At 33.1% G+C, this 23,120-nt stretch overlaps 1 protein-coding gene across 1 annotated transcript in view; it reads right to left on the bottom strand.

Moving 5' to 3' along the window:
* Positions 1-8,155: 8,155 nt before the first annotated feature.
* The window catches only part of APMAP (adipocyte plasma membrane associated protein), a 55,266-nt gene continuing 40,301 nt past the window's right edge, over positions 8,156-23,120 (bottom strand). Inside the window, exons 6-9 of the mRNA XM_074287711.1 lie at positions 20,256-20,430; positions 15,952-16,086; positions 14,086-14,278; positions 8,156-9,316 (exon numbers count right to left, since the gene is read on the bottom strand). Coding sequence (XP_074143812.1) covers positions 9,107-9,316; positions 14,086-14,278; positions 15,952-16,086; positions 20,256-20,430 — 713 coding nt within the window. The 3' untranslated portion in view covers positions 8,156-9,106. The remainder of the gene's footprint in view (positions 9,317-14,085; positions 14,279-15,951; positions 16,087-20,255; positions 20,431-23,120) is intronic.

Here is a 23,120-nt window from a genome sequence, read left to right as displayed (position 1 = left end):
CTAGAACTTAAATGAACTGATGCTGAATGAAGTGAGCAGAAGCAGAAGAACATTGTACACAGTAAGAGTAACATTGTGTGATGAGCAAGTATGATAAATGTAGCTCTTATCAACAATGAAGACAATTACAGAAAGCTAATGATGAAAAATGCTATCCACATCCAGAGAAAGAATTAAGGGATCTGAATGCATGTTCATACATACTATTTTAACTTTTTGTTTTTTCTTTTTTGTGGTTTTTTCCATTTTGTTCTTATTCTTTTTTTCACAGCATGATTAATGTGAAAATATATTTAACATGATTGCACATGTGTAACCTATTTCAGCTTGCTTGCTATCTTGGGGAAGAAAAAAGAGAATGAAGAAGACAAAAAATGGAACTAAAAATCTTATAAAAATGAATATTAATAATTATTTTTACATTTAATTAGAAAAAATAAAATACTATTTATAAAAAAGAAAAAGCCCACTAGGATGGCTAACCCAAAGCTTATTTCTTAGCAATAATTCAATAAAAATAAAAAACAAATTGTACTAAAAAAATGGACTTCAGGGCACTGTCTCAGTATATGACAGAAAACTAAAACTATAGGGAACTCTTCAAGTATGAACTCATATCAATTACATATATGTGCTTTAACAAACATGCTACAACTCTCAACTGTTCAAAAGTTTTAAGAGACTTGTAGGTAAAAGCCAAAGTACTTGCCAAATGATTGAAATTATTAGAGATAATAATACTAATATTATCTGCATCTTGATAATTTATAATAATATTAAAATAAGCACCAACTTTAAAAATAATGTATCTTACATGGACTAATATAACATGCAGAATAGCATTCATAACATTCCTCAAGGAATTCTGATTCAAAGGAGGAGATAAAATTTATACTAACAACTGAATGCCAGGGCAACATATTTGATGAAGGTTCTCAAAAGAAAATGAAAAAAATGTGAGCAAAGAGTGGAGCTTCAAAGGAGCATACCTGGAGCTGGCAGTAAGAACAGAGGGAAGTTCCAGATGAAAACACACACAAATAACTTCATTCCTTACTATCTTTGCTCTGACATAAAAACTGAAGTTGGATATGATGATATATTTAGTTTGGGCTCTTCTTTACATCTCTAAGGCTCTTTTTTTCAGATTACCCACATGCAAGTTATAAGAACAAAGTTAAGATAAAACTTTATTTTATAAACTCTATAAAAATCTATTTCTTTTCTTTTTTGCAAGGCAATTAGGGTTAAGTGACTTGCTCAGGGTCACACAGCAAGCAAGTATTAAGTATCTGAGACCAAATTTGAACTCAGGTTCTCCTGACTTCAGGATTGGTGCTCTATCCCACTGTACCACCTGGCTGCCCCTCAGCTCTAATCTATAATATGATTTAGCTATGGTGTTAGTATCAATACTGATTTTGACATAATATAATTGTCAAATTTCCACTCCTTTCTCCTATAAAGTTATATTTTAAATTGGATACCAAAATGCTTTTGAAAATAATTTATAGAGTAAAAATCATCTGCTCACAGCAACAAGTGTTTTTCATATATTGATGAAATTATTATGAACACTTAAAAACTGGAAGAGACCTTGGAGATCATCTAACTCAATGTCTTCATTTCAGAGATGTGCGAAATTAGGTCAAGAAGCTCATTTGCTCAAAAACATGCATTCGTGTATAGTATTTATGACATTCACATACATATGTATGCAACGTTTGAAAACATGCCTACTTACACAATTATACACATATACATTGTTTATATATACATGTATATTTAGAATGCTATGTATATGAGTTGCAAGGGTTTTTTACTAGTCTTCTTCCTAATTTAGTAATGTTGAAGATAGTGTATTCAATGGCTATAAAAACAAGAGCTTAAAATATCATTCAATTTAATAATTTTCTAATTATATTATACAGTACAACCAGCATCATTTTCTTGACACCACAGCTAATGATGAGGAAGAAGACTCAAATTATAATTTAATGTCAGTTAATGTACCTCCACAATTTTCTCATTTGAATAATTATTGTCAATCTCACCCCATGTTTTTATTCCAGGATTCTAAAGATCTACCTAATAGTTCCAAAGGCAGAGATTACCCCAATTCTCTATATGAAGATGTAAAGCAGAAAAAAAAAATCTAATAGTTATAATAATGACCAAATGAGTGAATCAAGAAGAGAATGATGTATTTAGAGTTAAGAGGGGCCACAGAAGATATTTAGTTCAGCCAGCCCAGAGAGCTGCAAAGGTCCCATGTAGCAGAGCTAGGGTTCAAATATAAGTCCTCAGGATGATAAATTCAGTATTGTGTGCTTTTTCCATTGTACCATGCTTTCTGGAACTCTCCTGAATACTAATATAAAACTTTTAGAACTTTCTATAAAATCAATTTCTTCCTGAGAACACAAGTGTAAAAAACAAAATGTCACTTTCACTCCAATAAATCAAATAGTTTTTATTTTTAATGCACTTTAGGTAATCTCAATTTAATTCAGTATAGATGTTGATAAAGGAAGATTTTTTTTCCCCTTAATTTACTCCTTCCTAAGCACCTAAAAGACAGAAAAAAAAAACTACATGGTAGTAATATTTTCAGATGTGCCAATATTTATAAAAATATACAGGTAAATTATAGGATATTTTTTTAAGCCAGCAAGACATTCCTATTATATTACTAACCAGGACGCTTTAATTCTATCTCCTCTCACCAACCCCCTTTCAAATGCCTATAATAGAAAAAAGGGAAAAGTAAAGCAATTTGGAGGTATCAAATCTTTATGTATACTCAGGTATATAGTATGTTATATTTAGACAGTTTTTTAGACCATCATTTTTTCATTACTAAGGAATGAGTTTTATCTAGTAAACGGTACCTTTTTAGGATCTTAAATTTAAAGCAAAAAAGAAGTTTGGAAGCTATCAGGTCTAATCACCTAATTTTACAAAAGAAGAAACTAAGAAAGCAAATAGTTTTTAAGTAACTTGCCCACAATCATACAACTAGTAAAAGTCTGAAGCTGTCTTTTCCACAGATAAGAGATTTACAGAAGAATAATAACATAGGAAACAAAATACTTGTAAATAGATGTTGTAGCTTATTGTAAATATTAGCAAATGAACTATCATTACTATAAACTATATACTTCCCAAACTAAACTTTACACTCATTTTATTTTCACTGGTTTACCAACTATTGCTACCCACTTATTATTCAACTCCATGTAATCTACTGAAGTTCCTACAATCTAAGTACCAGGACAATTATCCTGGAATATTGCCTTTCATTAAATTCCTCAAGATGACTAATATCAAAGCAAAACATCCTACAATTCTTTCCTCCACTGCCAGTGCCTCCATTAAACCAATATTTAGTTAAATCTAATTGATCAACATATTTCCCCAATATCCATGTATTCACAGACACATACAAAACACATATAAAGGTTTTCTGTCTTTGGTGTTAGTATGTTAGTATGTCAAGAGCTGCTCTCAAGAAGGCATAATTGTTGTTTCCTGTGTTCCATGAAACTCTTAGAAGCCTCTATTATAATATCGAGGTGATCACATATGATAAATAAATGTAATTATTAATTCTCTATCTACATGGGAAAATACAACTAAGACTTGGAAAATATAAAAGTGCCATAATAAAATAAGACAAAAGACCATATCTAAATGATTATCCCAATCCCCTTTGACTTTATTGGATAACTTATTAGATGATAAAATACTAGAAATATCAGAAACTACCCAGTTTTAATATTTTAAATTATCTTACTAACAACAGGAGTGTATAACATTTCAAACAACTTCTAGAGGGCAGAACAATTGGAAGGTATAACCATTACAACATGGAGTTGAAACACTCCAATCAAAATTGATTGATCATTAGGACAGAGATACTTAAGGACTGGCTTCCTCTACCCTGAAGGAACAGCTAAGAGTAGCTTATCTTAACTGCAAAGAATTGTGTAGAAAGCCAAGGACCAGTAGATTCACTTTGTTTGCTTCATCCAAAATAGCTATTTTAAAAAATTAATGATGAAAACAAAATATACAGCCACAAGCTTGCCATTCCATAACTTAGCCTTATGCTGAAAGATAAAAATTTATAGCAGGTACAAAGAACTCTCCTTCCCCCCCCCCCCCCGAAAATAACTGTTCTTTTTCCCTGCTCTCAGAAGCCAATCTGATTCTGACCCAGCCAGGAAGAGGGGAACTAGAATAAAGAGGACACTATGACATTCTCAATTTCAAAATCCCTAAAACTGTCTGAAGTCAATACAAGAATTGGGATGTACCCCCTGTTTGGTCCTAAACCAAACTAAAGCTTAATAGTATCCAAATTAGCTCTTCTTACTGTTGATGCCTAATAAGGTAGTCAAGACAGTATGTCCTTAAAAATTTAAATGTAATAAAGACATCTTCTAACTCTGCCACTGAATCATAGAATGTTAGAGATGGGAAAGGCTTTAGAGATTTATGTAATCAAATCTCATTTTTACATATGAGGGAACTGAAGTCTACAGGGGGATAAAAAATCGACTTGCAAAAAGTTATACAGCTAGTTAATGGCAGTGGTATGATCTCCTAACCCCTAGGCCATTGCTCTTTTGACAATATTACAAGAATGTTTATAAAACAGAAAACCCAAATGTCTATTCTTAAGTATACCAGTGAAAGATGATATTGCCAGCTTTCCACTAGAAAAATTATATTTTGGCATTTAATTAAAAACAGAGATACTTCAAGTTTTTAGTTATTCCATACATGATGATTATAATAAAACTAAAGATTGGGTTTCAATTAGCTCTAATACATCTCATTTCCTAAATAATCCTTTCTGAAAATTAAAGTACAGACAGACATAAGAAATCCAATAGAAGTCCAAAGGAGAGCAACAAAAAGGAATTAAGGGTTTAGGAAAGAATCATTACAAGGAAATAAATGCTAAAGCAAAAAAGGTTTACTTCTTCAAGGGAGAAAAAAAAGGTTTACTTCTCCTAGAAATAAGAAAATATTTGGAGGTAGGGAAGGAAGAGAATTAATCACAATTGTTTAAGTGCATATGAAGACATAGTATATGAATGATGGCAAGTAGCTGTTATTACTGATGCCAAAAAGGATTATGCTTAAGCTACAATAGAAGGCATTTCACTTTTATATAAGGAAAACTCATAAGTATAATGGTTATGTAGTGCTAGCATGTGTTAGCAAGATATTAAGCCCTTTGGAGGTTTTTCAAGTAATAATAATTGACAACTATATAGCACATTTTAAAGTGGGGGAAATCATATATATATATATATATATATATATATATATTTTCTCATTCCTCACCACAACCCCATTGAGATAACTTCTATAGGTACTCTTTTACAGATTTACAGGATAAGAAAATTGAGGCTCAGCATGACCTATCTATTGTTACACTTCTTAAGTATCAGAATTGTGATTTGAATGCAAAGCTTCCTGACTCCAAGTCTAACACTTTATCCACTATATCCCACTGTCTCTTCCTTTGGAGTTTCATTCAGCATTCATTCTTTTTTTCTTTTTCTTTTTTTTTTTTCCCTGAGGCAAAGGGGTTAAGTGACTTGCCCAGGATGTCACAGCTAAGAAGTGTTAAGTGTCTGAGGCCACATTTGAACCCAGGTCCTCCTGATTTCAGGGCTGGCAGCATTCATTCTCAAAGAGGATCATGATCTTAGGAAAGTAATGATATTATTTGCCCATAAATAATTTAAGTAAGACAAGACTAAAAGGTCACCTCTTTCACTTTCCCCTCCAGAGCCATTTGAGTCCAGTGGCAAAATATAGATCAGACAACTGGAGATGATCCTCATGCAGTGGGAGATGATCCTTTGAAGCTAAGGACTTCAATAGGCCTCCATCTGTCTGAGGCAAGTGATTAAGGTTCTATAAGGAATGTAGATAAGAATGGCCTCTTTTGCCCAGTCCAAAAAAATTAAATAAAGAAGGGAAGACCTTCAGGGTTTATATTAAAGGGTTAATTGTTTTTCTCAGAAGGTTCTTCAGAAAGGCAAAAAGCTAATGGCCTTCTTATTGCCCTAGCTGTGTAAAAATAAAATTTTTTAAAATGGAGGTATAGAGGACAGGGAAAGTTGCTTAGAAAGAGGGGAAGCAATTTCCCCTGGTATAAACAAGATAAGTTAGAAATTGTTTGATAATAGACTGCAATCCAGGTAGGCATATACAAAATTCATATATACATATATGTATGTATATATACATATATATTAAAAACACTTGTGGCTCGTGGGAAAATCCTACTGGAGATCATGAAACTAGATGACCTTTTAGGATCTTTAAAAAACTATAGCATTATTTATAAAAAATTTGATGCTATTCACTTTGGTGATTAATGGGGGTAAAGGACAAAATCAGCTTAACTAAATTTTATAGTTTTAATTCAGAAAGCAGGGTCAATTACTGACTTTGTCACTAGAGGCATTCATTCAAATACTTCACTGTGTGCTATATATCAAAATGAAAGCCTCTGATCCATAGAAAGTTCTCTGGCCACTACCCCCCATTTTGCCTTCACAAAAGAATCAAGCACTACATCATATTAAAGCATAAATAACTATAGAGTAAAAACAAATATTTTTGCAACAATACACACATACAGACCTACTAACAAGATTTTGGCTTTTTTCACTAATTCCAAATTACTAAAGCACAGAAAACAGTATCATTAGCATTAAAGAGATACTGCAAATCAGTATCTGACAAAAAAAAAAAAAAAAAACTGAGTCACCTTCTTAAACAATGGTAAATACCAACATTCCTAGATTTATTAATATTTGTGAAAATCAAGGCCTGAAAAGTATAGCTCTTCATTATCTATGTAGGATGCTAGGAAATTGACAAAGGTAAAAGTAATTTACTCCACTAAAAGCTTAAGATGGTGATTCAACATACCACTATTGAATGATTGTTTTATAATTTTTTTTTAAATCTTGTGATGAGGCAGCTAGGTGGCACAGAGGAGAGAGTACCAGCCTTGAAGTCAGAAGGACTTGAATTCAAATCTAGGCTCAGACACTCAATACTTTCTAGCTTGTGACCCTGGACAAATTAGTTAACCCCAAATGCCTTGCCAAAAAAAAAAAAAAAAAAAAAAGATTTGTGATTTCATGATCCAGAAGTATTATTGTTTTTACATCATATCTGTCACATAAGAAATTATTCATTGAACACTCAAAAAAGTTCAATAGTCAATATTAATTATATGTTACACTATATAGCTTCATGGTAGGATTTTACCTGTCTTAACTTCCCTTCCATAAAGAAAACAATATATGAGTAATTCAATATAATGGATTAATATTATGACCCTACATCCTAATCATTTAAGGGTATTAAATATGAGGTTAGCCCAGTTTAAAAAAAAATAGGCAGTGATATAATTACTACTTATTTGTTTTTATTTAAACAAAATCTCATTTGGGATTTTCTTAGCAAACATATTGGAGTGGTTTGCCATTTCCTTCTCCAGCAGGATTAAGTGACCAACCCAGAGTCACACAGCTAATAAAAATCTAAAGCCAGATGAGTTTTCTTGACTCCAGTTATGGAACTTTATCTACTGCGTTACCTAATTGCCCAATTGATATCTTGTGTAGTCATTTTTCAGTAGTATCCACTCAATTAGTACATATGTAGTCTCAATTTAAAACATTAACTATTTAAATTACCAAACTTGAATGCTAAATTCTATGTAAAATAATAACTTTCCCCAAAGCAATTTCCTTAATACATATTTATAGATTGAAGGGATTTGGAAAAAAAGGACAGAGAAGCAACATGACTAACTTTAGGGCCACAAAGAATTAAATTCAGGATAAGGAAAAGAGAATGAATTCAAGAGAATTCTAAATAGGGTTGCTTCTCGAGGTATACCATAATTTCCTATGGAAGATAGTACTATTCTCTTCAAGCAATACACTATTACTTCCATACTAAATCTAACATTTCCCTCCTAAATAAAATTACATTAGCTGCAAATTGGCCTCCTGATGATAATGTGCAGAATTAATTTTCAGACATTGTTATAATAATTATACTATATAACAAGATAATTTTCTGGGTGACACAGTCAAAAAAAGTCAAATAGCATTAAAGCAAATTTAATATATTCATTATTACATAGTTCTTATTGCTGTAGTTTGCCACTAATATAATAGACAACTATTTATAGAAGTAAGCAATGCAAACATGACATTGGAAGGTAGTAATTTTAACCATGTCTGCAGTTCTAGATGGGAAAAATATAAAAGCAAACAAATCATATTCTTCTAAAGAAATCATTGTCATGTTGAATCTATTAGGTGACATCATTCAACTCTAATATGTAGTTTTTTAGAAAGAGATATTGGTATTGACTCTCAGTGTTAGTGAAATAAACTGACTTTCACCAGAGAATCATCTTGCAGCACCTGACCTTTAAATAGTTGAAAGGAACTGAGGTATCCTAAAAACCTTTAGTTATGTCCCTCAAGAGGCAAAGCTTTGACTACCTAAAAGCCTAGCCAGACAAACCATTTCAGTTGTGCAAGATTGTTGCAATCTGTGTTCTGGCATAAATCTTCAGAATGTAACTCTTACTTAATTTCTATAACTTCTTTCTGCTTATATCAAATCTCCTCTCAATGTAGTTATTAATCCTATTTCACAGGTAGCAAAGCTAAGGATGGAAGAACAGAACTAATAGCAGAAATAACTTTTAAATTATTTAAGTATATTTTTAAAAAAATTTGAATTTCCCTAGAAAACTGCTACACGAGCAGATATTCTTGGATGAAAGAATTCTGTTACCTGAATTCCCAAAGCCATCATTGTCTTTAAAAGAAGTAAACCGAGATGAAAAGGTCCTACCATGGAAAGCTAACTGATGAGCAGAGTGCTGGGATATTCCCCTGCTACACTGTAAAGGGATGACATTGAATATGGGTAAATGCACTGCCATGACTATGGGTAAAGGAGTGCCTCAGGTACTTAACCACTAAAATATTTGAGCAGGACCGTTCCTAGAGCAGTGCCATTAGGTTTTCGTTTTGGTTGGTTAAAGGAGATCAAGGTTAAGTTTGCAAAGAAAAGGAGATCTGAATGAGCCCAAGTAAAGAAGTCCATCTTGTTCATGCACTTCACTAATATAGGCAGCAACCAGTCCATTTGGATCATGTAAACTTCTTTGGTAGGCTCCATTGTCTCCAAGTTCCAAGACAAGGCTGTATCGAGGCACAAACTTCGACACCGTTTCTGGACTTAGTAACTACAAAGGAAACATATCAGAAGACTTTAGTTTCTGACTGAGACCATGGTTTATTTCACATAATAGGTTCTTAATAGCTAAACTCTAATTGTGTTGGCACATAAGGTACCTGCCAATCAGTTAAAATGAAAAGTTCAAAATTATAAACTGGTCAAAATGTAGCAAAAAAATAAATAACTTACCAATTTGAGTCTAAAAATAAATCAGATATTATTGGTTTACAATGTCCTAAGGCCTCATATATGAATAAAAGCAGCATAGCTATTAATACATGCTAAAATTGTATTAATAAATATAAAAGTATAAACAAGTATGAAATGTTAAATTTTTATCCATTTCTGCTTTAAAGTCAGAGTGAAGAGGGGACCCCAAAACTCTGAAAATCCTTAAAGGAGAAAATCTCCTTCAACTCTGCCTCAGTGTGGGACCCCACCCCAGAAGGACAAAGATTTTCACTTTTGTTATCTGGGTGGGGTCAGCTCAGTCCTGAAACTCATTGAATTCAATTCAAATTTTAGATGAAACCCAGTGAGGAACCAACTTGGTACTCCACCCAAGGGCCCCCTTTAGCTAAATCTCTCATTATAAAAACAGCCAAACTAAAATCCTCTCTTTGCAGAGGTTCCAAAAGTGCTAGCTATATCATGCTTGGCATCCCAAGGAGCCTCTTTCCACTAGAATACTCTTTCCAGTGCTATCCCCTCTTTATTCTCACCTACTTCCCTAACCAGACTTTAACCTTACTTCCAATCCCCATAATAAATCTCTTTTATCAATCTAGGTTTTCGGGTCTGTAAATTCCTTTACAGAGAACCTCTGCGCCGCCAGAAGGGAGTTCCCAAAACTCCCTACCCTTGGCACCAGATCCTAAAGGGGTTGCAGGGAAGACAAACCCCTCCATTTGATTCCCTAAACCCTGAACCTGCCATTAGACCCTGACCAACAGAAACCCTAATTTCATTTTGGTTTTCCTAAATCTAAACCTCATCAAGAGAAGGTATGCTAAGTTGGGAGAGACTCCACACAAGGCTTGTAATGAAGTGATGGCCCTTTGACCATGGTTCATTATAAATTAAAAATATAAAACTACTAGTTTTAGCATACTGGTATCCTACAACTTTAAAATAAAAGAAAAGGTTCCTTTTGGTCCACAACACCTGTTCCTGAAGCAAATGTTGGGAAAGTAAAGAATAAATACAAGCAAAGTTTATTGATTATCTGGACTGGATGCTATTACTGAAATATACAAGATACAATGCCTAGCACAGAGATTCTTAATAAATAATTGTTGGCATACTGCTTCTCAGGAGGTTAAGTAACCAGAAATATCTCTCTTTTTTTTTTTTTAAATAAAAGTTAAATATATTTCTACCATGTTTAACATATATTGGACCACTTGCCATCTAGGTGAGGGGATTAAAAAAGAGGTGAAGAACTGGAACACAAGATTTTGCAAGGACTAATGTTGCAGAATGATCCATGCATATGTTTTGGAAAAAAAAAAACTTTAATTAAAAAAAAAAAGTTAAAACAAAAAAGTAAACATTTTCCAGTGGGTACCCTTTTTTTTCCCAAATAGTATTTTTATAACAACTTAAGTTATAATCCCATAAAAATTATTCCAATATAAGCAAATCTCCAGTCATCCTGATCTATATTTTGCCAATGAATCCAGATGGCTCTAAAAGAGAAAGTGAAACTGATGACTCTGTACAACCCACCCTCATTTAAATCCAATTCATTTGAATCTCACAGCATCATTTCCTTGATGTCATAGTCTTCTTTGAGAAAGGACAAACAACAGTAAACAAAACTAAATATATGTTACATTTTAAATGTGAACATTACCATATATACATGTGCAAAATAGGATACTGGTTATTTTCCATTAAGCTCTATTTTACCAAAAAACAAACACCTTAACTGTAGTTTAAGAGTGGGCAGTAATATATTATTCAGGCCAGCACATGGAAATACAATGAAGAGGAGCTATTATCCTTTACAGAATCATAGATGCACACATAGCATGCAATATTTCACATTATTTCATAATACCATGAAATTATAATGAAAGCCATATTATGTTCAAAGAATACAAGGAAAGTACAACATTAAATTCTAAAATAATACTTAACATCTGAATCAGAATATTTGAGTTTTCCAAAGTGCTTTCACACATTATCTTAACTGTGATCACAACCTTGGAAGTTAGGAAAAATAGATATCATCTCTATTTTTAAGAAAAGAAAATAGAAGCACAAAAATTAACATTACTTGCTCAAAGTCATAGAACAAGGCAGTGGCAAAGTTGAAACCAGAACCTATATCTATAGTAATCCAAGCTTATGTTTGTTTTTTTCTATTATAGTTTTTCATCCTGAGTTTCTTCAGCTAAAAGAAATATCAATATTCAATGCCAATATTGGGTCCATAAACAAAGCAGCAGTTTTCCTGGAATTAAACTAAATGGTAAATAAATATTTTTAGAAAATCCTTATTATAAATGTGATTAAAAATTAGCATAGCTAATAAAATCTGACAGCCTACAAAAATTTTAGCCTGACAACTGAAATTCAATAAAAATTAAGAGTTTCACAGAAAGTCACATACAGATATTTTGTGCTTATTTTATACTCTTGGGGTGTGGCTTGGTGGCACAGTAGCTAGAATGCCAGGCCTTAAGTCAGGAAGATTCATCTTCATGAGTTCAAATCTGATCTCAGACACCTACTAGCTGTGTGACTCTGAGAAATTCACTTAATACTGTTTGCCTCAGTTCTTCAACTGTAAAATTGATGTGGGTTAAGATTCCTTTCTAATTCCCAGCCCCCATCGGATCTGAGCTAACTTGGGCTGTCCCAGCCCCCATTCTAATGATCTGCTCAGGTTTCCCCAACCCCCCACCTCCAGTACAAACAGTTCCTTATCTAAAAACCTATTGAATTCTATTCAAATTCTAACCCTGGCCAAAACAAGCCAGGAGCCAATCTGGGACTCCACCCACCTTCAAGATTACCAAAAGCCCCCATTATAAAAAGGGGAACCCTGGAGCCCACTCTTTGCAGGAGCCCCAAACATGGCATCCTTACGCCAGCTCTGTCAAGGGTCCCTGCTTGCCTGGTACCAGCCCTGGCCCTGGTGTCTTTCTACCTTTAACCTTACTTCCAAACCCCAAAATAAACCTCTTTTATCAATCTAGGTTTTCAGATCTGTAAATTCCTTTACAGAGAACTCTTGTGCCGCTATTAGACCTCATTTAACTCTGTGTCCTTACGCCGAATCCAAAGGAGTTGCAGGAGAGCTCTATTTGACTCCCTGTACCCCGAACCTGCCACTAGACCTCAATTAACCCTAATTTCATTTAGGTACTCCTTACCTAATTCTCATCAAAATGAGGTGAAAAAGTTAAAGAAAATAACAAACTATTCCACTATCCCCAAAAACCCAAATGGGATAATGAAGAATTGGACAAGACTGAAACAACTGAACAACAATATACTTTTGGAATTCATCAACTCATGAACTAGGTACCTTGACTGGAGTAACAAAAGGTCTTAAAGTTCTATCCAATTCAATTCTTTAATCTTATAGAGGAGAAAACTGAGACCACAAGAAATAAAATGATCTGTGAGTAGTCATATGAGTAATAAATAGTGCTTGGGATCTAAATTCAAGCTCACTATCTCCAAATCCATCTTCTTTCTAATCTACCACATAATGAAATAGTATAAATAGCACTAAACAAAGACTTAAAGGAACTATAGATCTTCCCAGCTCTACCACTAACTTGTTCTGTGCTGGACAAATCTCTTAACCTACTTATGCTTCAGTTTTTTCATCTTTAAAATGGAAATGTTTATACCTACACTTTCTATATCACATATATGTTTTGAGAATCAAAGCAAAGAAAAAAATAAAGACATATAAAAATAAATATGTTAATGCTATGCAAAGTACGTATGTACTGCTATTATTTTACATCATATGAGAGCTCTTGTTAGCTAACTATTATCATCAACTGATGGGGGGAAAGTGCCTTGTAAACAGAATATTAAGCACAGAAAATCCAGGGTTCTTTTCCATCTCTAACTCCAATCTGTACCAATAAACTAGCAGGGAGTGAGTATAGTTCCACAGGTCATAATGTTGCTACCTATTCAAGAGAGATTAGAAATCTCAACATAGTAATAATCAACATGTCAAAGGGCAGGTTAATGCTTCTGCCTGAGGTAGCACAAAGCAGTAAAAGAATGCAAGGATGTGGAGTGGGAGAGAATAATCCAATTCAATCAACATTTATTAAGTACCTATTATCTGAAAAGCATTTTAGATCAAGTTTCAAGGACCAGTCTGGTTGTGAAAACTAAAATTCTAGGTATCCATCTCTCAGACTACAAGAGTGACTAAATCAAATGAAAAATAATGGAGTTCGGAGTTGTTAGAACCATTACAATAATGGCTGCCTTAGATTAGAAGAGATTGGAGATTTCTATTATACAATGCCAAACAATTTTGCCAAATTTATATCATAAAATGAAATCTGTGTTTAGAGCATGTACTACTTATCATTCTGAAACCAAATTGCTGTTTTTCCACTAATTATTTTTAATTTACTCCAATCTCACATATAATCTTTCATGTGTTTACTTAAATTATTAAATTAACTGACAAAGAACTATAAAAAATAGAACATTTAGCACTCAAATGGGCCTTTAAAATAACAGGTAAGTATTTTTCCATTTGTTCACATTACTAGAGATCTTAGTTACCTTAAAAATTAATCTTTTAATCCATGGCTTTTCTGATAAGAAATCCATCATAGAAAACCCAGGGTTGTGTCGAACAGTTGACATGGCAACCCAGTACCCTCCAGAGCTGCTTGGTCGAATGTTATCTGGAAAACCAGGCATGTTTTCCACAAACATGTCTGCTCCACCTTTCATAAGCCCAGATACATAGAATCTGAAAGAAAAAAAAAAAATAACAATGATAGAAATCAAGATACTTTATCCCAATCTGACCCTCTAGCAATCTAAACTCATGGAAAACTGTAGGAACATTAAATTCCCATTTTAGCTGTAGATACAAGATACATTGATATAGTGAAAAGAGAGCTAGATTTAGAATAAGACCTAAAGTTGAAATTCTGGGTCCTTTTCTTTCTACCTATAGGATGCTAAACAAGTCACAGCTTCTGGGACCACAGTTTCACACCTGTAAAATAAAGTGGCTGGATTCAATGACCACTAAGATCCCATTCACCTCTACTTTCTCTCTCTACAGCATATATGAGGAAATGAAGTTATCATAAACTATGTATCTTTAGTCAAAAGTAAAAGAGCACAAAGGAAAGAACCAGGAGAAGAAGTAATTGATAGTCTAGAAAGATCTATCATGATATACTAATCTTAAATTGGGTAGAATCTTATAGGAACAAATTTTCAATATATGTATGTGAAATTTTTGTTCTTATTTAGTTTTCAGTCACATCCAACTGTTCTTGACCCCACTTGGAATTTTCTTGGCAAAGATATGGGAGTGGTTTATTATTTCCTTCTACAGCTCATTTTACAGAGGAGTAAAGGGGAAGTGAAACTGTGTTCCCTTTAAAATTATCACTGTGAAACTGTGTCTCCGGCCCTCCTGGGAAAGCATATCGTCCCCCCCTCCCCAGAGAAATTGTGTCATTATTCAATTAGAAATCTTGGTAAAAAAGCACCCCTTAGATCTTTTGGGGATGCCAGATCCTTTTAAATTCCAATTGGAGATCTGAGTCGGATACCGATAAGCACCTAGGCCTGGGGACTTTGGCTTTCTTTTCAACCTGAAATCTGAGCCTCAAGATTCCTTTTTAAAGGGCAATTTCTGAACTCATTCTTTGCAGAAGGTCCAAAGCAGAACCCTGACTACTGAAAAGGCATTCTCTTCTCAGTGCCAGCCTCCATTTCCTTAATAGGACTTTGCCACTTAAGAAGTCAATCTCTGGCTTCCTATCCAACAATAAACTTCCATTTTTGCTACCTAAAACTCTTTAGGTTCATGAATTCTTTCATTTTGAACCTCTGTGTCAACCAAAGGGGATTTCCATTTTCCATAACTCTCTGACTGCCACTAACCTCATCAGGAGGAAAATGAGGCAAACATATTCAAGGGCCACACAGCTAGAAAGTGTCTGCCATCAGATTTGACCTCATAAAAATGAGTCTTCCTGATTTCATGCCCAGCATTCTATCTTTTGTTCCACCTACAGGCCCAAAATTCAATTGTATCTGAATCTTCATGATTCCACAGACTATACTATCCATGGAGTTTTCTTGGAAAAGATATTAGAGGGATGTGCCATTTCTTTCTCCAGTGGATTAAGGCAAAGATTAAATGACTTGTCCAGGGTCACACAGCTATTTTCTGGGGCAAGATCTGAACTCAGGGCTTCCTGACTCTTGGCCCAGGACTCTATTCACTGAGCCATAGGAAATAGAAAATAAAAGTGGCCCTAGTAGGTAGGATGGTTAAAAAATGTAATCTCACATTTTTTAAAATTTAGTAATAAAATATTATCAGTAAGAATAGAAACTTGATAGGGGAAAAATTATAATAAGTAAGCCTTATTATTCCATCATACAACTATAACAAACCTTCTTATTCTTGCCATAGTAGTTTCTACCACCAAAACAAAATCTTCAGCAGGAGACAGCTGGACTCCATTCGGGAATCTTAATCCCTCCATTAAAACCTTTACTTCTCTGGTTACAGTATCATATTCTAGCAATCTGAAAAATAGTAATAAATGAATTGTTAATAAATTAACATTCCCGTCAATAATATAAGAGCAGGGATAAATGGTATTTGGTGATGTTTTTAATAACCTGCTCTATCTACTGGGTACTTTAGGATGTTGATCTGATATTGAAATTCATTCACATCTACAGATGAACTGGATTGAAATGCCTGACTCATTTCCAAATTAACATCAGAGATACAAGTTTGGAGCCACTATTATTCCATAGCAGTATCAAATCCAGGAGAGCTTCCATAGATTCTCTAGCTGTCCAAACTAAGAGAGATCCAAGGTTACCATATGAAATCAGACATAAATTTAAAAAGACACAATAAATGCCTGTTGAACTTGTGTACTTTCATTTACAAAAGTTCTATCACAAAATAGTTCAGAGTGTTCAATTTCTGCAGTAAAGCAAAAACACATAATAATAGGTTGTTGTCAGTATTTTCCAAATTCTTCTCATTCAAGGTTTTTTTTTTTTTTTAACAGAACCTTTTTGAGAGAGAGAGAGAGAGAGAGAGAGAGAGACAGACAGACAGACAGACAGACAGACACTGATTGTTGTATTCCTGGAATAAACTCAAATCATCTAAATTAATATTAGACTCTCAGGAGCTCTTGAACACAAGGAGCACCTGACAATCAAGATAAGCTTTTTTGGGTATACTCCATTCCAGAAGATAGTTGAACCTGTTCTGAATACAAATTAATCTCAATGCCATGCTAAGAAACCTTTAACCCTAAAACTCTGTGGATGCCCAGTTATGAGGTCAGTGAAAAAGTCACTCTTATTCTACAATGTCAGGGAGTAGCTGAGACCTCTCTAATTTTTAACTTCTATTCAGCTGTTAACTGCCACTATCATCTGATGAGATTTCCACTTGCATAATAAGCCTTGGTTTCACCCACTAAAAGGATGTTCATTATCTCACTTGTATCAAAAGCTTGCTCAGAATATTCACATGGTTTTTAAAAGTAGAATCTTTTTGCACTATAATGAAAAAAAAATCCTGATATATAAGGGAAAATACATACAAGGAAGTCTCTAGTGGTAGCATTTCAGGATCACATGAATCTCAGTATGTTTTTGAGACTCCAAAAAACAAAGAGAGACAGACTACAGAGCAGAGATGAAACAAGTGGATCTTTTGAACAAGGATCCAATTGCTACATAGATGTATTCACTTATGATGATCTTCAGTTTGACTCTCAGAGATTTTTTGCCATTTCCTTCTCACACCAGACATGATTCTTAATGGGGATTTTCTCCCTCATTTTCCACACTAATTGCTCCAAAATGAGATCCTAACTCCTGGAATGTAGAAGAAATTGATCTTCTTATTCCTTTTGTTTAAAAGTGTTTTAGTCCAAATTAAATGTTTTACTTCAAAAAAGAATTTAGGTTCTACCTGTGTTTGACTTTATAGAAGAAGATGCAATTTTAAAAGCTTTCCTTAAAAAAGATGTCTCTCATTCAAATGTTTAGATTATATGAGATTCCTTGAAATATAACAATCTTTGATAGATGCAGTTGTACAACAATCCTCCAAATATCAAACAAAAAATAAGGTAGGGTAAGGTAGAGCCACCAGAACTATTCATTATTTTCACAGAAAATGAGTAATTTAAAATATAAATGTTAAGGAAATTACTTATACATGATGATATATTCTCCAAATGCTACTGTTTGCAAATGGCATTGTATTGATTACATTAACTGCCAAATATTTTCAACAAAATAATCTCCTAAAACTTACGAGATCTGCTTAACAGTCTAGATGGGAAAGCCAAATAAATGAAAAATGCACACTATCCAGGCAACAATACATAGGTTGGATAAGCAATCCATTGAGGTGTCCCATACTGCAAATATCTTGGCATTGCAGATAGATAATAAGCTAATCACAGAATTAAATAAGAATATGAGAAGTACATGAATTGCATTTATGAAACTGTGCAGCACCTTCAATGATTACAAATTGTCCCCAAGCCCAAAAACCCATTTGTTTAATATCATCTGCCTTGCTTTATCATTGACTCATAGAACACTCTATCTTTAAAAATCAAAACTTGCAGGATACCTAAAAGGCAATGGGATAAGATGTCTGAGGAGTATGAGAAGGCTATAATACATGAGAAAACAATGACTTGCAAGAAGTGGAGGGATTAGAAAGTAAGGTAGGTCTGGATGATGGATTCAGATTTGGAGGAAAATATGTAACAGGATGGCTAAGTTGTTAACTAACATCAACAATAATTTCACAGGACAAAATATGCCTGGGTTGTAATCTGTATAGTTGAAAAAGTAACCACTTTGAAAAAATCATGCACCTACTTTAATAGCAAGTGTTCATATGATTATGTTTCTACTCTTTTATTTTTCTCCTATGTAAGGAACTTTATTGTTACATCCATGAAAAACTGTTGATAAATTATTTTTGGGAATCTATATGAAAAACTGATTGAAATTGCTAGTGAAGTTAACATTGTATAACATCCCTGAGATTAAAAAAAAAAAAACTTGATAACAAAAAGAAATGCATAAAAGAATCTACAACTTAAGCAGGTGAATGGATCTATAGAATTCTTGCATAATCTGACTTCCCAAAAGAATTCAAATCTCATGCTATTAACTAGCTCTAAAAATTAGTTATAATGGAACTTTCCCAACTGATCCCCAACTCACAGTATCATAGAAGTATCTTTGCACTTAGATTAATAATTAAGCAATTAAAGGGCACCATTTTTTTATGCCTGGCTTTGCAATCTTGAATGATTATGCACATACTAATGCTACCAAAAAAAAAAAAAAAAAAACATATTTGCTTTCTATCTTATCACCACACAAGTATTCTCCAAGATTAAGAATTTCAGGTAGTAGGCAATTAACACTTGCAACCAAACAAATTAAGTAATTTGAAGTAAAACTATATATACACAAACACAAACATACATGTATGTGTGTTGAGTATATATCTATGTGTACATATGTGTGTGTATATATAAGCACAGTGTACACACAGCTCTGCTCCACAAAACAAAACTAACATAGTGTTGCAACAAAAGCAATGTGAAGATTTTATTCAGAAACATCAATCACAGGAGAAAAAATGCCTATTTTAATTTTATCTCTTCTTTCTTGTTTCACTGTCTTTTTTCCATAATTACTACTTATTAACAAAACCTAGTAGGGACCTGTCTTCCAAATCTTTTTGCACAAATGTTGGAATCAATCATTTTAAAAAGTCATCTGGAAATATATCTATAATATAAATTTATTAAAATGTTCATACACTTTAAGCCAGATATCTCACTAATAGATGAACAATAGACTCATCTTGCTCAGGAAAATCAAATACAAAAAAGAAAGCCTCATTTGTACAACAAAATTCCCATAGAATCACTTCATGTGGAAGAAAAGAACTAAAAACCAAATAGATGCCCATCAACTAAAGAATGGCCAAATAAAGGTGGTATGTGGATGTATTGGAATATTATTTTTCTGCAAGAAAATATATTTGGGAAGACATATATACTAAAGTGAAATAAGCAAAATCAGGAAAACAACTTATGCAATGACTTCAACAATATAAATGATTATTTTTTAATGAATCTGAATGCTGTACTATTATAATGACCAAGTTTAGCTCCAGAGGGAAAAAAATAAATCCTAAGAAATGGGGGCAAAAGGTATGATGCACTGTGATGTGTGTGTGATGTACTGTCATCAGATTCAGTTGATGGACTGGTTAGTTTGATTGAACTGTTGTTTTTTTTTTCCTCTTTCTTTTTTATTCTTTGTTACAAGGGAAAGTATACTTGCTAGGGAAAGTATATATTTAGAAATGAAGGTGATGCACAAACAAAAGATGCTATCAATGCTTTTAAATACTCCAAAGATTCTTTTAAAAGTTATAAACGCAGGACAACTAGTTGGTTTAGTGGATAGAGAGTACCAGTACTGAAGTCAGAAGGACCTGAGTTCAGATCTGGCCCTAGACACGTAATACTTCCTGGCTGTGTCACCTTGAACAAGTCACTTAACCCCAACTGCATCAGCAAAAAAATTAAATAAATAAAAATAAAAGTTACAAACTTTACTTAAGCTATCCTTCTTGACATCTATAACTGAGAAGAAATACAGAGATAAACACTTACCGTCCATCATCTGTACCCTCCATAACCAAAAGCAGATAATCTCGTCTTTGCCATTTACTGCTAGAATCCGTAAAATAAATCTTCCTCCCATCTTTGGTAATTGTCAGATCATTCACAAATGACATTTTCTTTCCTTCAATGGGTATTTTGGAAGACAAGAGATGTTTCACTCTACCTAGATGAAAAAAAAGAATATCTAGTATCATTTAAAACTTGCTTTTCCAAGAACCTAAATGTTAGAAAAAGATGATTTTTAAAACATAAACATAATTATCTTCAAAAAGAAAAACTAGATGACATATTTTATGTCAAGCAAATCAGAAGATTAAAATTCAAGTTTTTTTTCCTTAAATAAAACAATATAATAACATTTTAGACCATAAATTCACTAAAAGCACATAATCTCCCTTTTCTAAGGCAAAGATTTTTAACTTTGCATCTACAAACACCCAAGGGACATGAAAGAAAAAAAAAAAACATTTCATGGAATCTGTATATCTTTATCTCAATATAACTTATTTCCTTTGTAAACCTATTTATTTTATATATTTAAAAGCATTATCATAAGGGTCCATAAACTTCATCAAATTGACAAAGAAGCAGAAAAGGGTGGATGGCACTTTTTTTCTATTTAGTTCATTGGCATGAAAAAATATGTAATCAGTAACCATAAAAGTAATTTTAAAAATTAATCCAGTTTAAATTTGAGAAAGAAAATATTAAAAACTCTCCATTTAAATTTGAGAAAGAAAATATTAAAAACGCCATTTGTCTGCTTCTAAAATTCAGAGAAAACATAAAAATTTTAAAAATATAACTTTTTTGTTATCCTAAGGCTTATATTTTTGTGAATTAAGGGAGGAAAGATAGATACTTATATACACAAAGATATATGGAGAGAGATGAAACATCTACACAGAGTCTCACAGAGAGAGACAATGATAAAGTGAAACCAAAATACAGAAACATTTATGAAATAATAGAACTATCTTGTAAACTTTCAGATCACTGTAGCTAAAAAACCTTTATTTAACAAGCTGTTTTCACAAATGTAAGCTTCTTTGGGTACTTGCCCTTCCAGTTAAGAAAAATTTTACTAAGAACTAAAGAACTTACCCCAATGTTGGCAGTATAGAATGGCATGTAAAATGTCTTCCATACAAAGATAGGTAATTTAAGCTCCCTAAAGGCAATACTATTTTGATTTAGTCTTTGTCTATCCTCGAAGTCTTATCTGGCCACAGATACACATACACACCCTCAGAAAAAAAAAAGGCAGCCTTAAAGCCAGAAGAACTGGGTTCATGTCTTGAATCTGAAATACACTAATTTAATCACCATGGACAAATCATCTATCCTCTTGGTACTTTAGGAAACACCCCATGTCTACAAATTGCAGAGAAAATGACAACCTACACTAGTAGAAGGATTTGCCTCAGCTGGGAATTCTCTATTCTAATGAAATCCCATATTTAGTCTTTATCCCTAAACCTTTACTTTTTTAGCAGTTAGTATAGAACCTTCTACATAGTGTGTACTTTGTTAGATAAGTTCACAAAAATACTGAGAACAAAAGAAATTAAAAAAGAAATTAATTTCATCAATATCTTAAAGATATTATAGCTCCATAATCCGAGAGTTGGAACACACAAGGAATTTGGGAATCATCTAGATCAAACTCTTATTTTACAGATGAACAAAATGAGATTCAGAAATTTTAAGCAGGCTGCCCAAGATTAAGCAATCTTGAGACAGTTAATATAGAATGGGCCTACAAGACAATCACTGGTCTTCACACTCCAAAATGCAGCATGCTTTCCATTACACCAAATTACTTCTCACCAGCACAGTGAATAAAATTATTTTGATAGAATTCATGGGAAAGTTGAACTGCTTATAATTAGATCTTCTGAATTCAAGGCTGGTGCTCTATCCATTGAGCCACCTAGCTGCCCCCAATCTATATACTTTCAAATATTTTTTTTAAAAACTGAAAAAAAGCAAAAACATTTGTCTCAATATAAGGAACAGGGATATTTTAATCAATAGGAAATATTGTTGGAAACAAAAAGTAATCAGCTTGATTATACAAAGGAAAAAAGATTTTATATAGTTTTTTTAAAAACTTCTAAAATTAAAGGAAAAAAACAAATAAAAAAAACTATTCACAGGAAATAAATTCTGACATCTAGAATGTGTAAAAAAATTAATAAATATTGATAAGAGTAATAAGATTACCCTATTGATTACTATTAGTAATACTATTGATAGTAATCAAAAAGGAAGAGTAGACAATTTATGAAAGAAGAAATATAAATTGATCATAACTATAGAAAAAGATGCTCAAAATTCCCCAAATAATCAGAAGAATGGAAAATTCAGAAAAACCTGAATATACAAACTGATACTTATTAGAATGGGAATTTTGACAATTTTTTTAAAAATCCAGTTTTATGGATCTATGGAGAAATACTATTTGTAAAATCACATGCCATTGCAAACAGTTTGGAGAGCAACATGGCAATATGCATTACAGTGTTCTCAAACTTTTTAAATAGGGGGCCAGTTCACTGTTCCTCAGACTGTTGGAGGGCCAGACTATAGTAAAAACAAAAACTCACACTCTGTCTCTGCCCCTCAGCCCATTTGCCATAACCTGGCAGGACACATAAACATCCTTAGCCAGCTGCATCTGGCCCTCGGGCCATAGTTTGAGAACCCCCTGCATTAAAATGTCAAAAGAGATCTTAGCTTTCAAACCATGATCTCATTGCTAGCATTCCATGCTAAGACACCATATAAAAGGCCCTGGATATAAAAAACATTCACAACTACTTTATTCAGAATAATTTTTAAAAATAATGA

The sequence above is a fragment of the Sminthopsis crassicaudata genome, chromosome 2, assembly GCF_048593235.1.
Source record: "Sminthopsis crassicaudata isolate SCR6 chromosome 2, ASM4859323v1, whole genome shotgun sequence".
Classification (NCBI taxonomy): Eukaryota; Metazoa; Chordata; class Mammalia; order Dasyuromorphia; family Dasyuridae; genus Sminthopsis; species Sminthopsis crassicaudata.
Note: the sequence above shows the minus strand (reverse complement) of the source record. Positions and strands in the feature narration are given on the sequence as shown.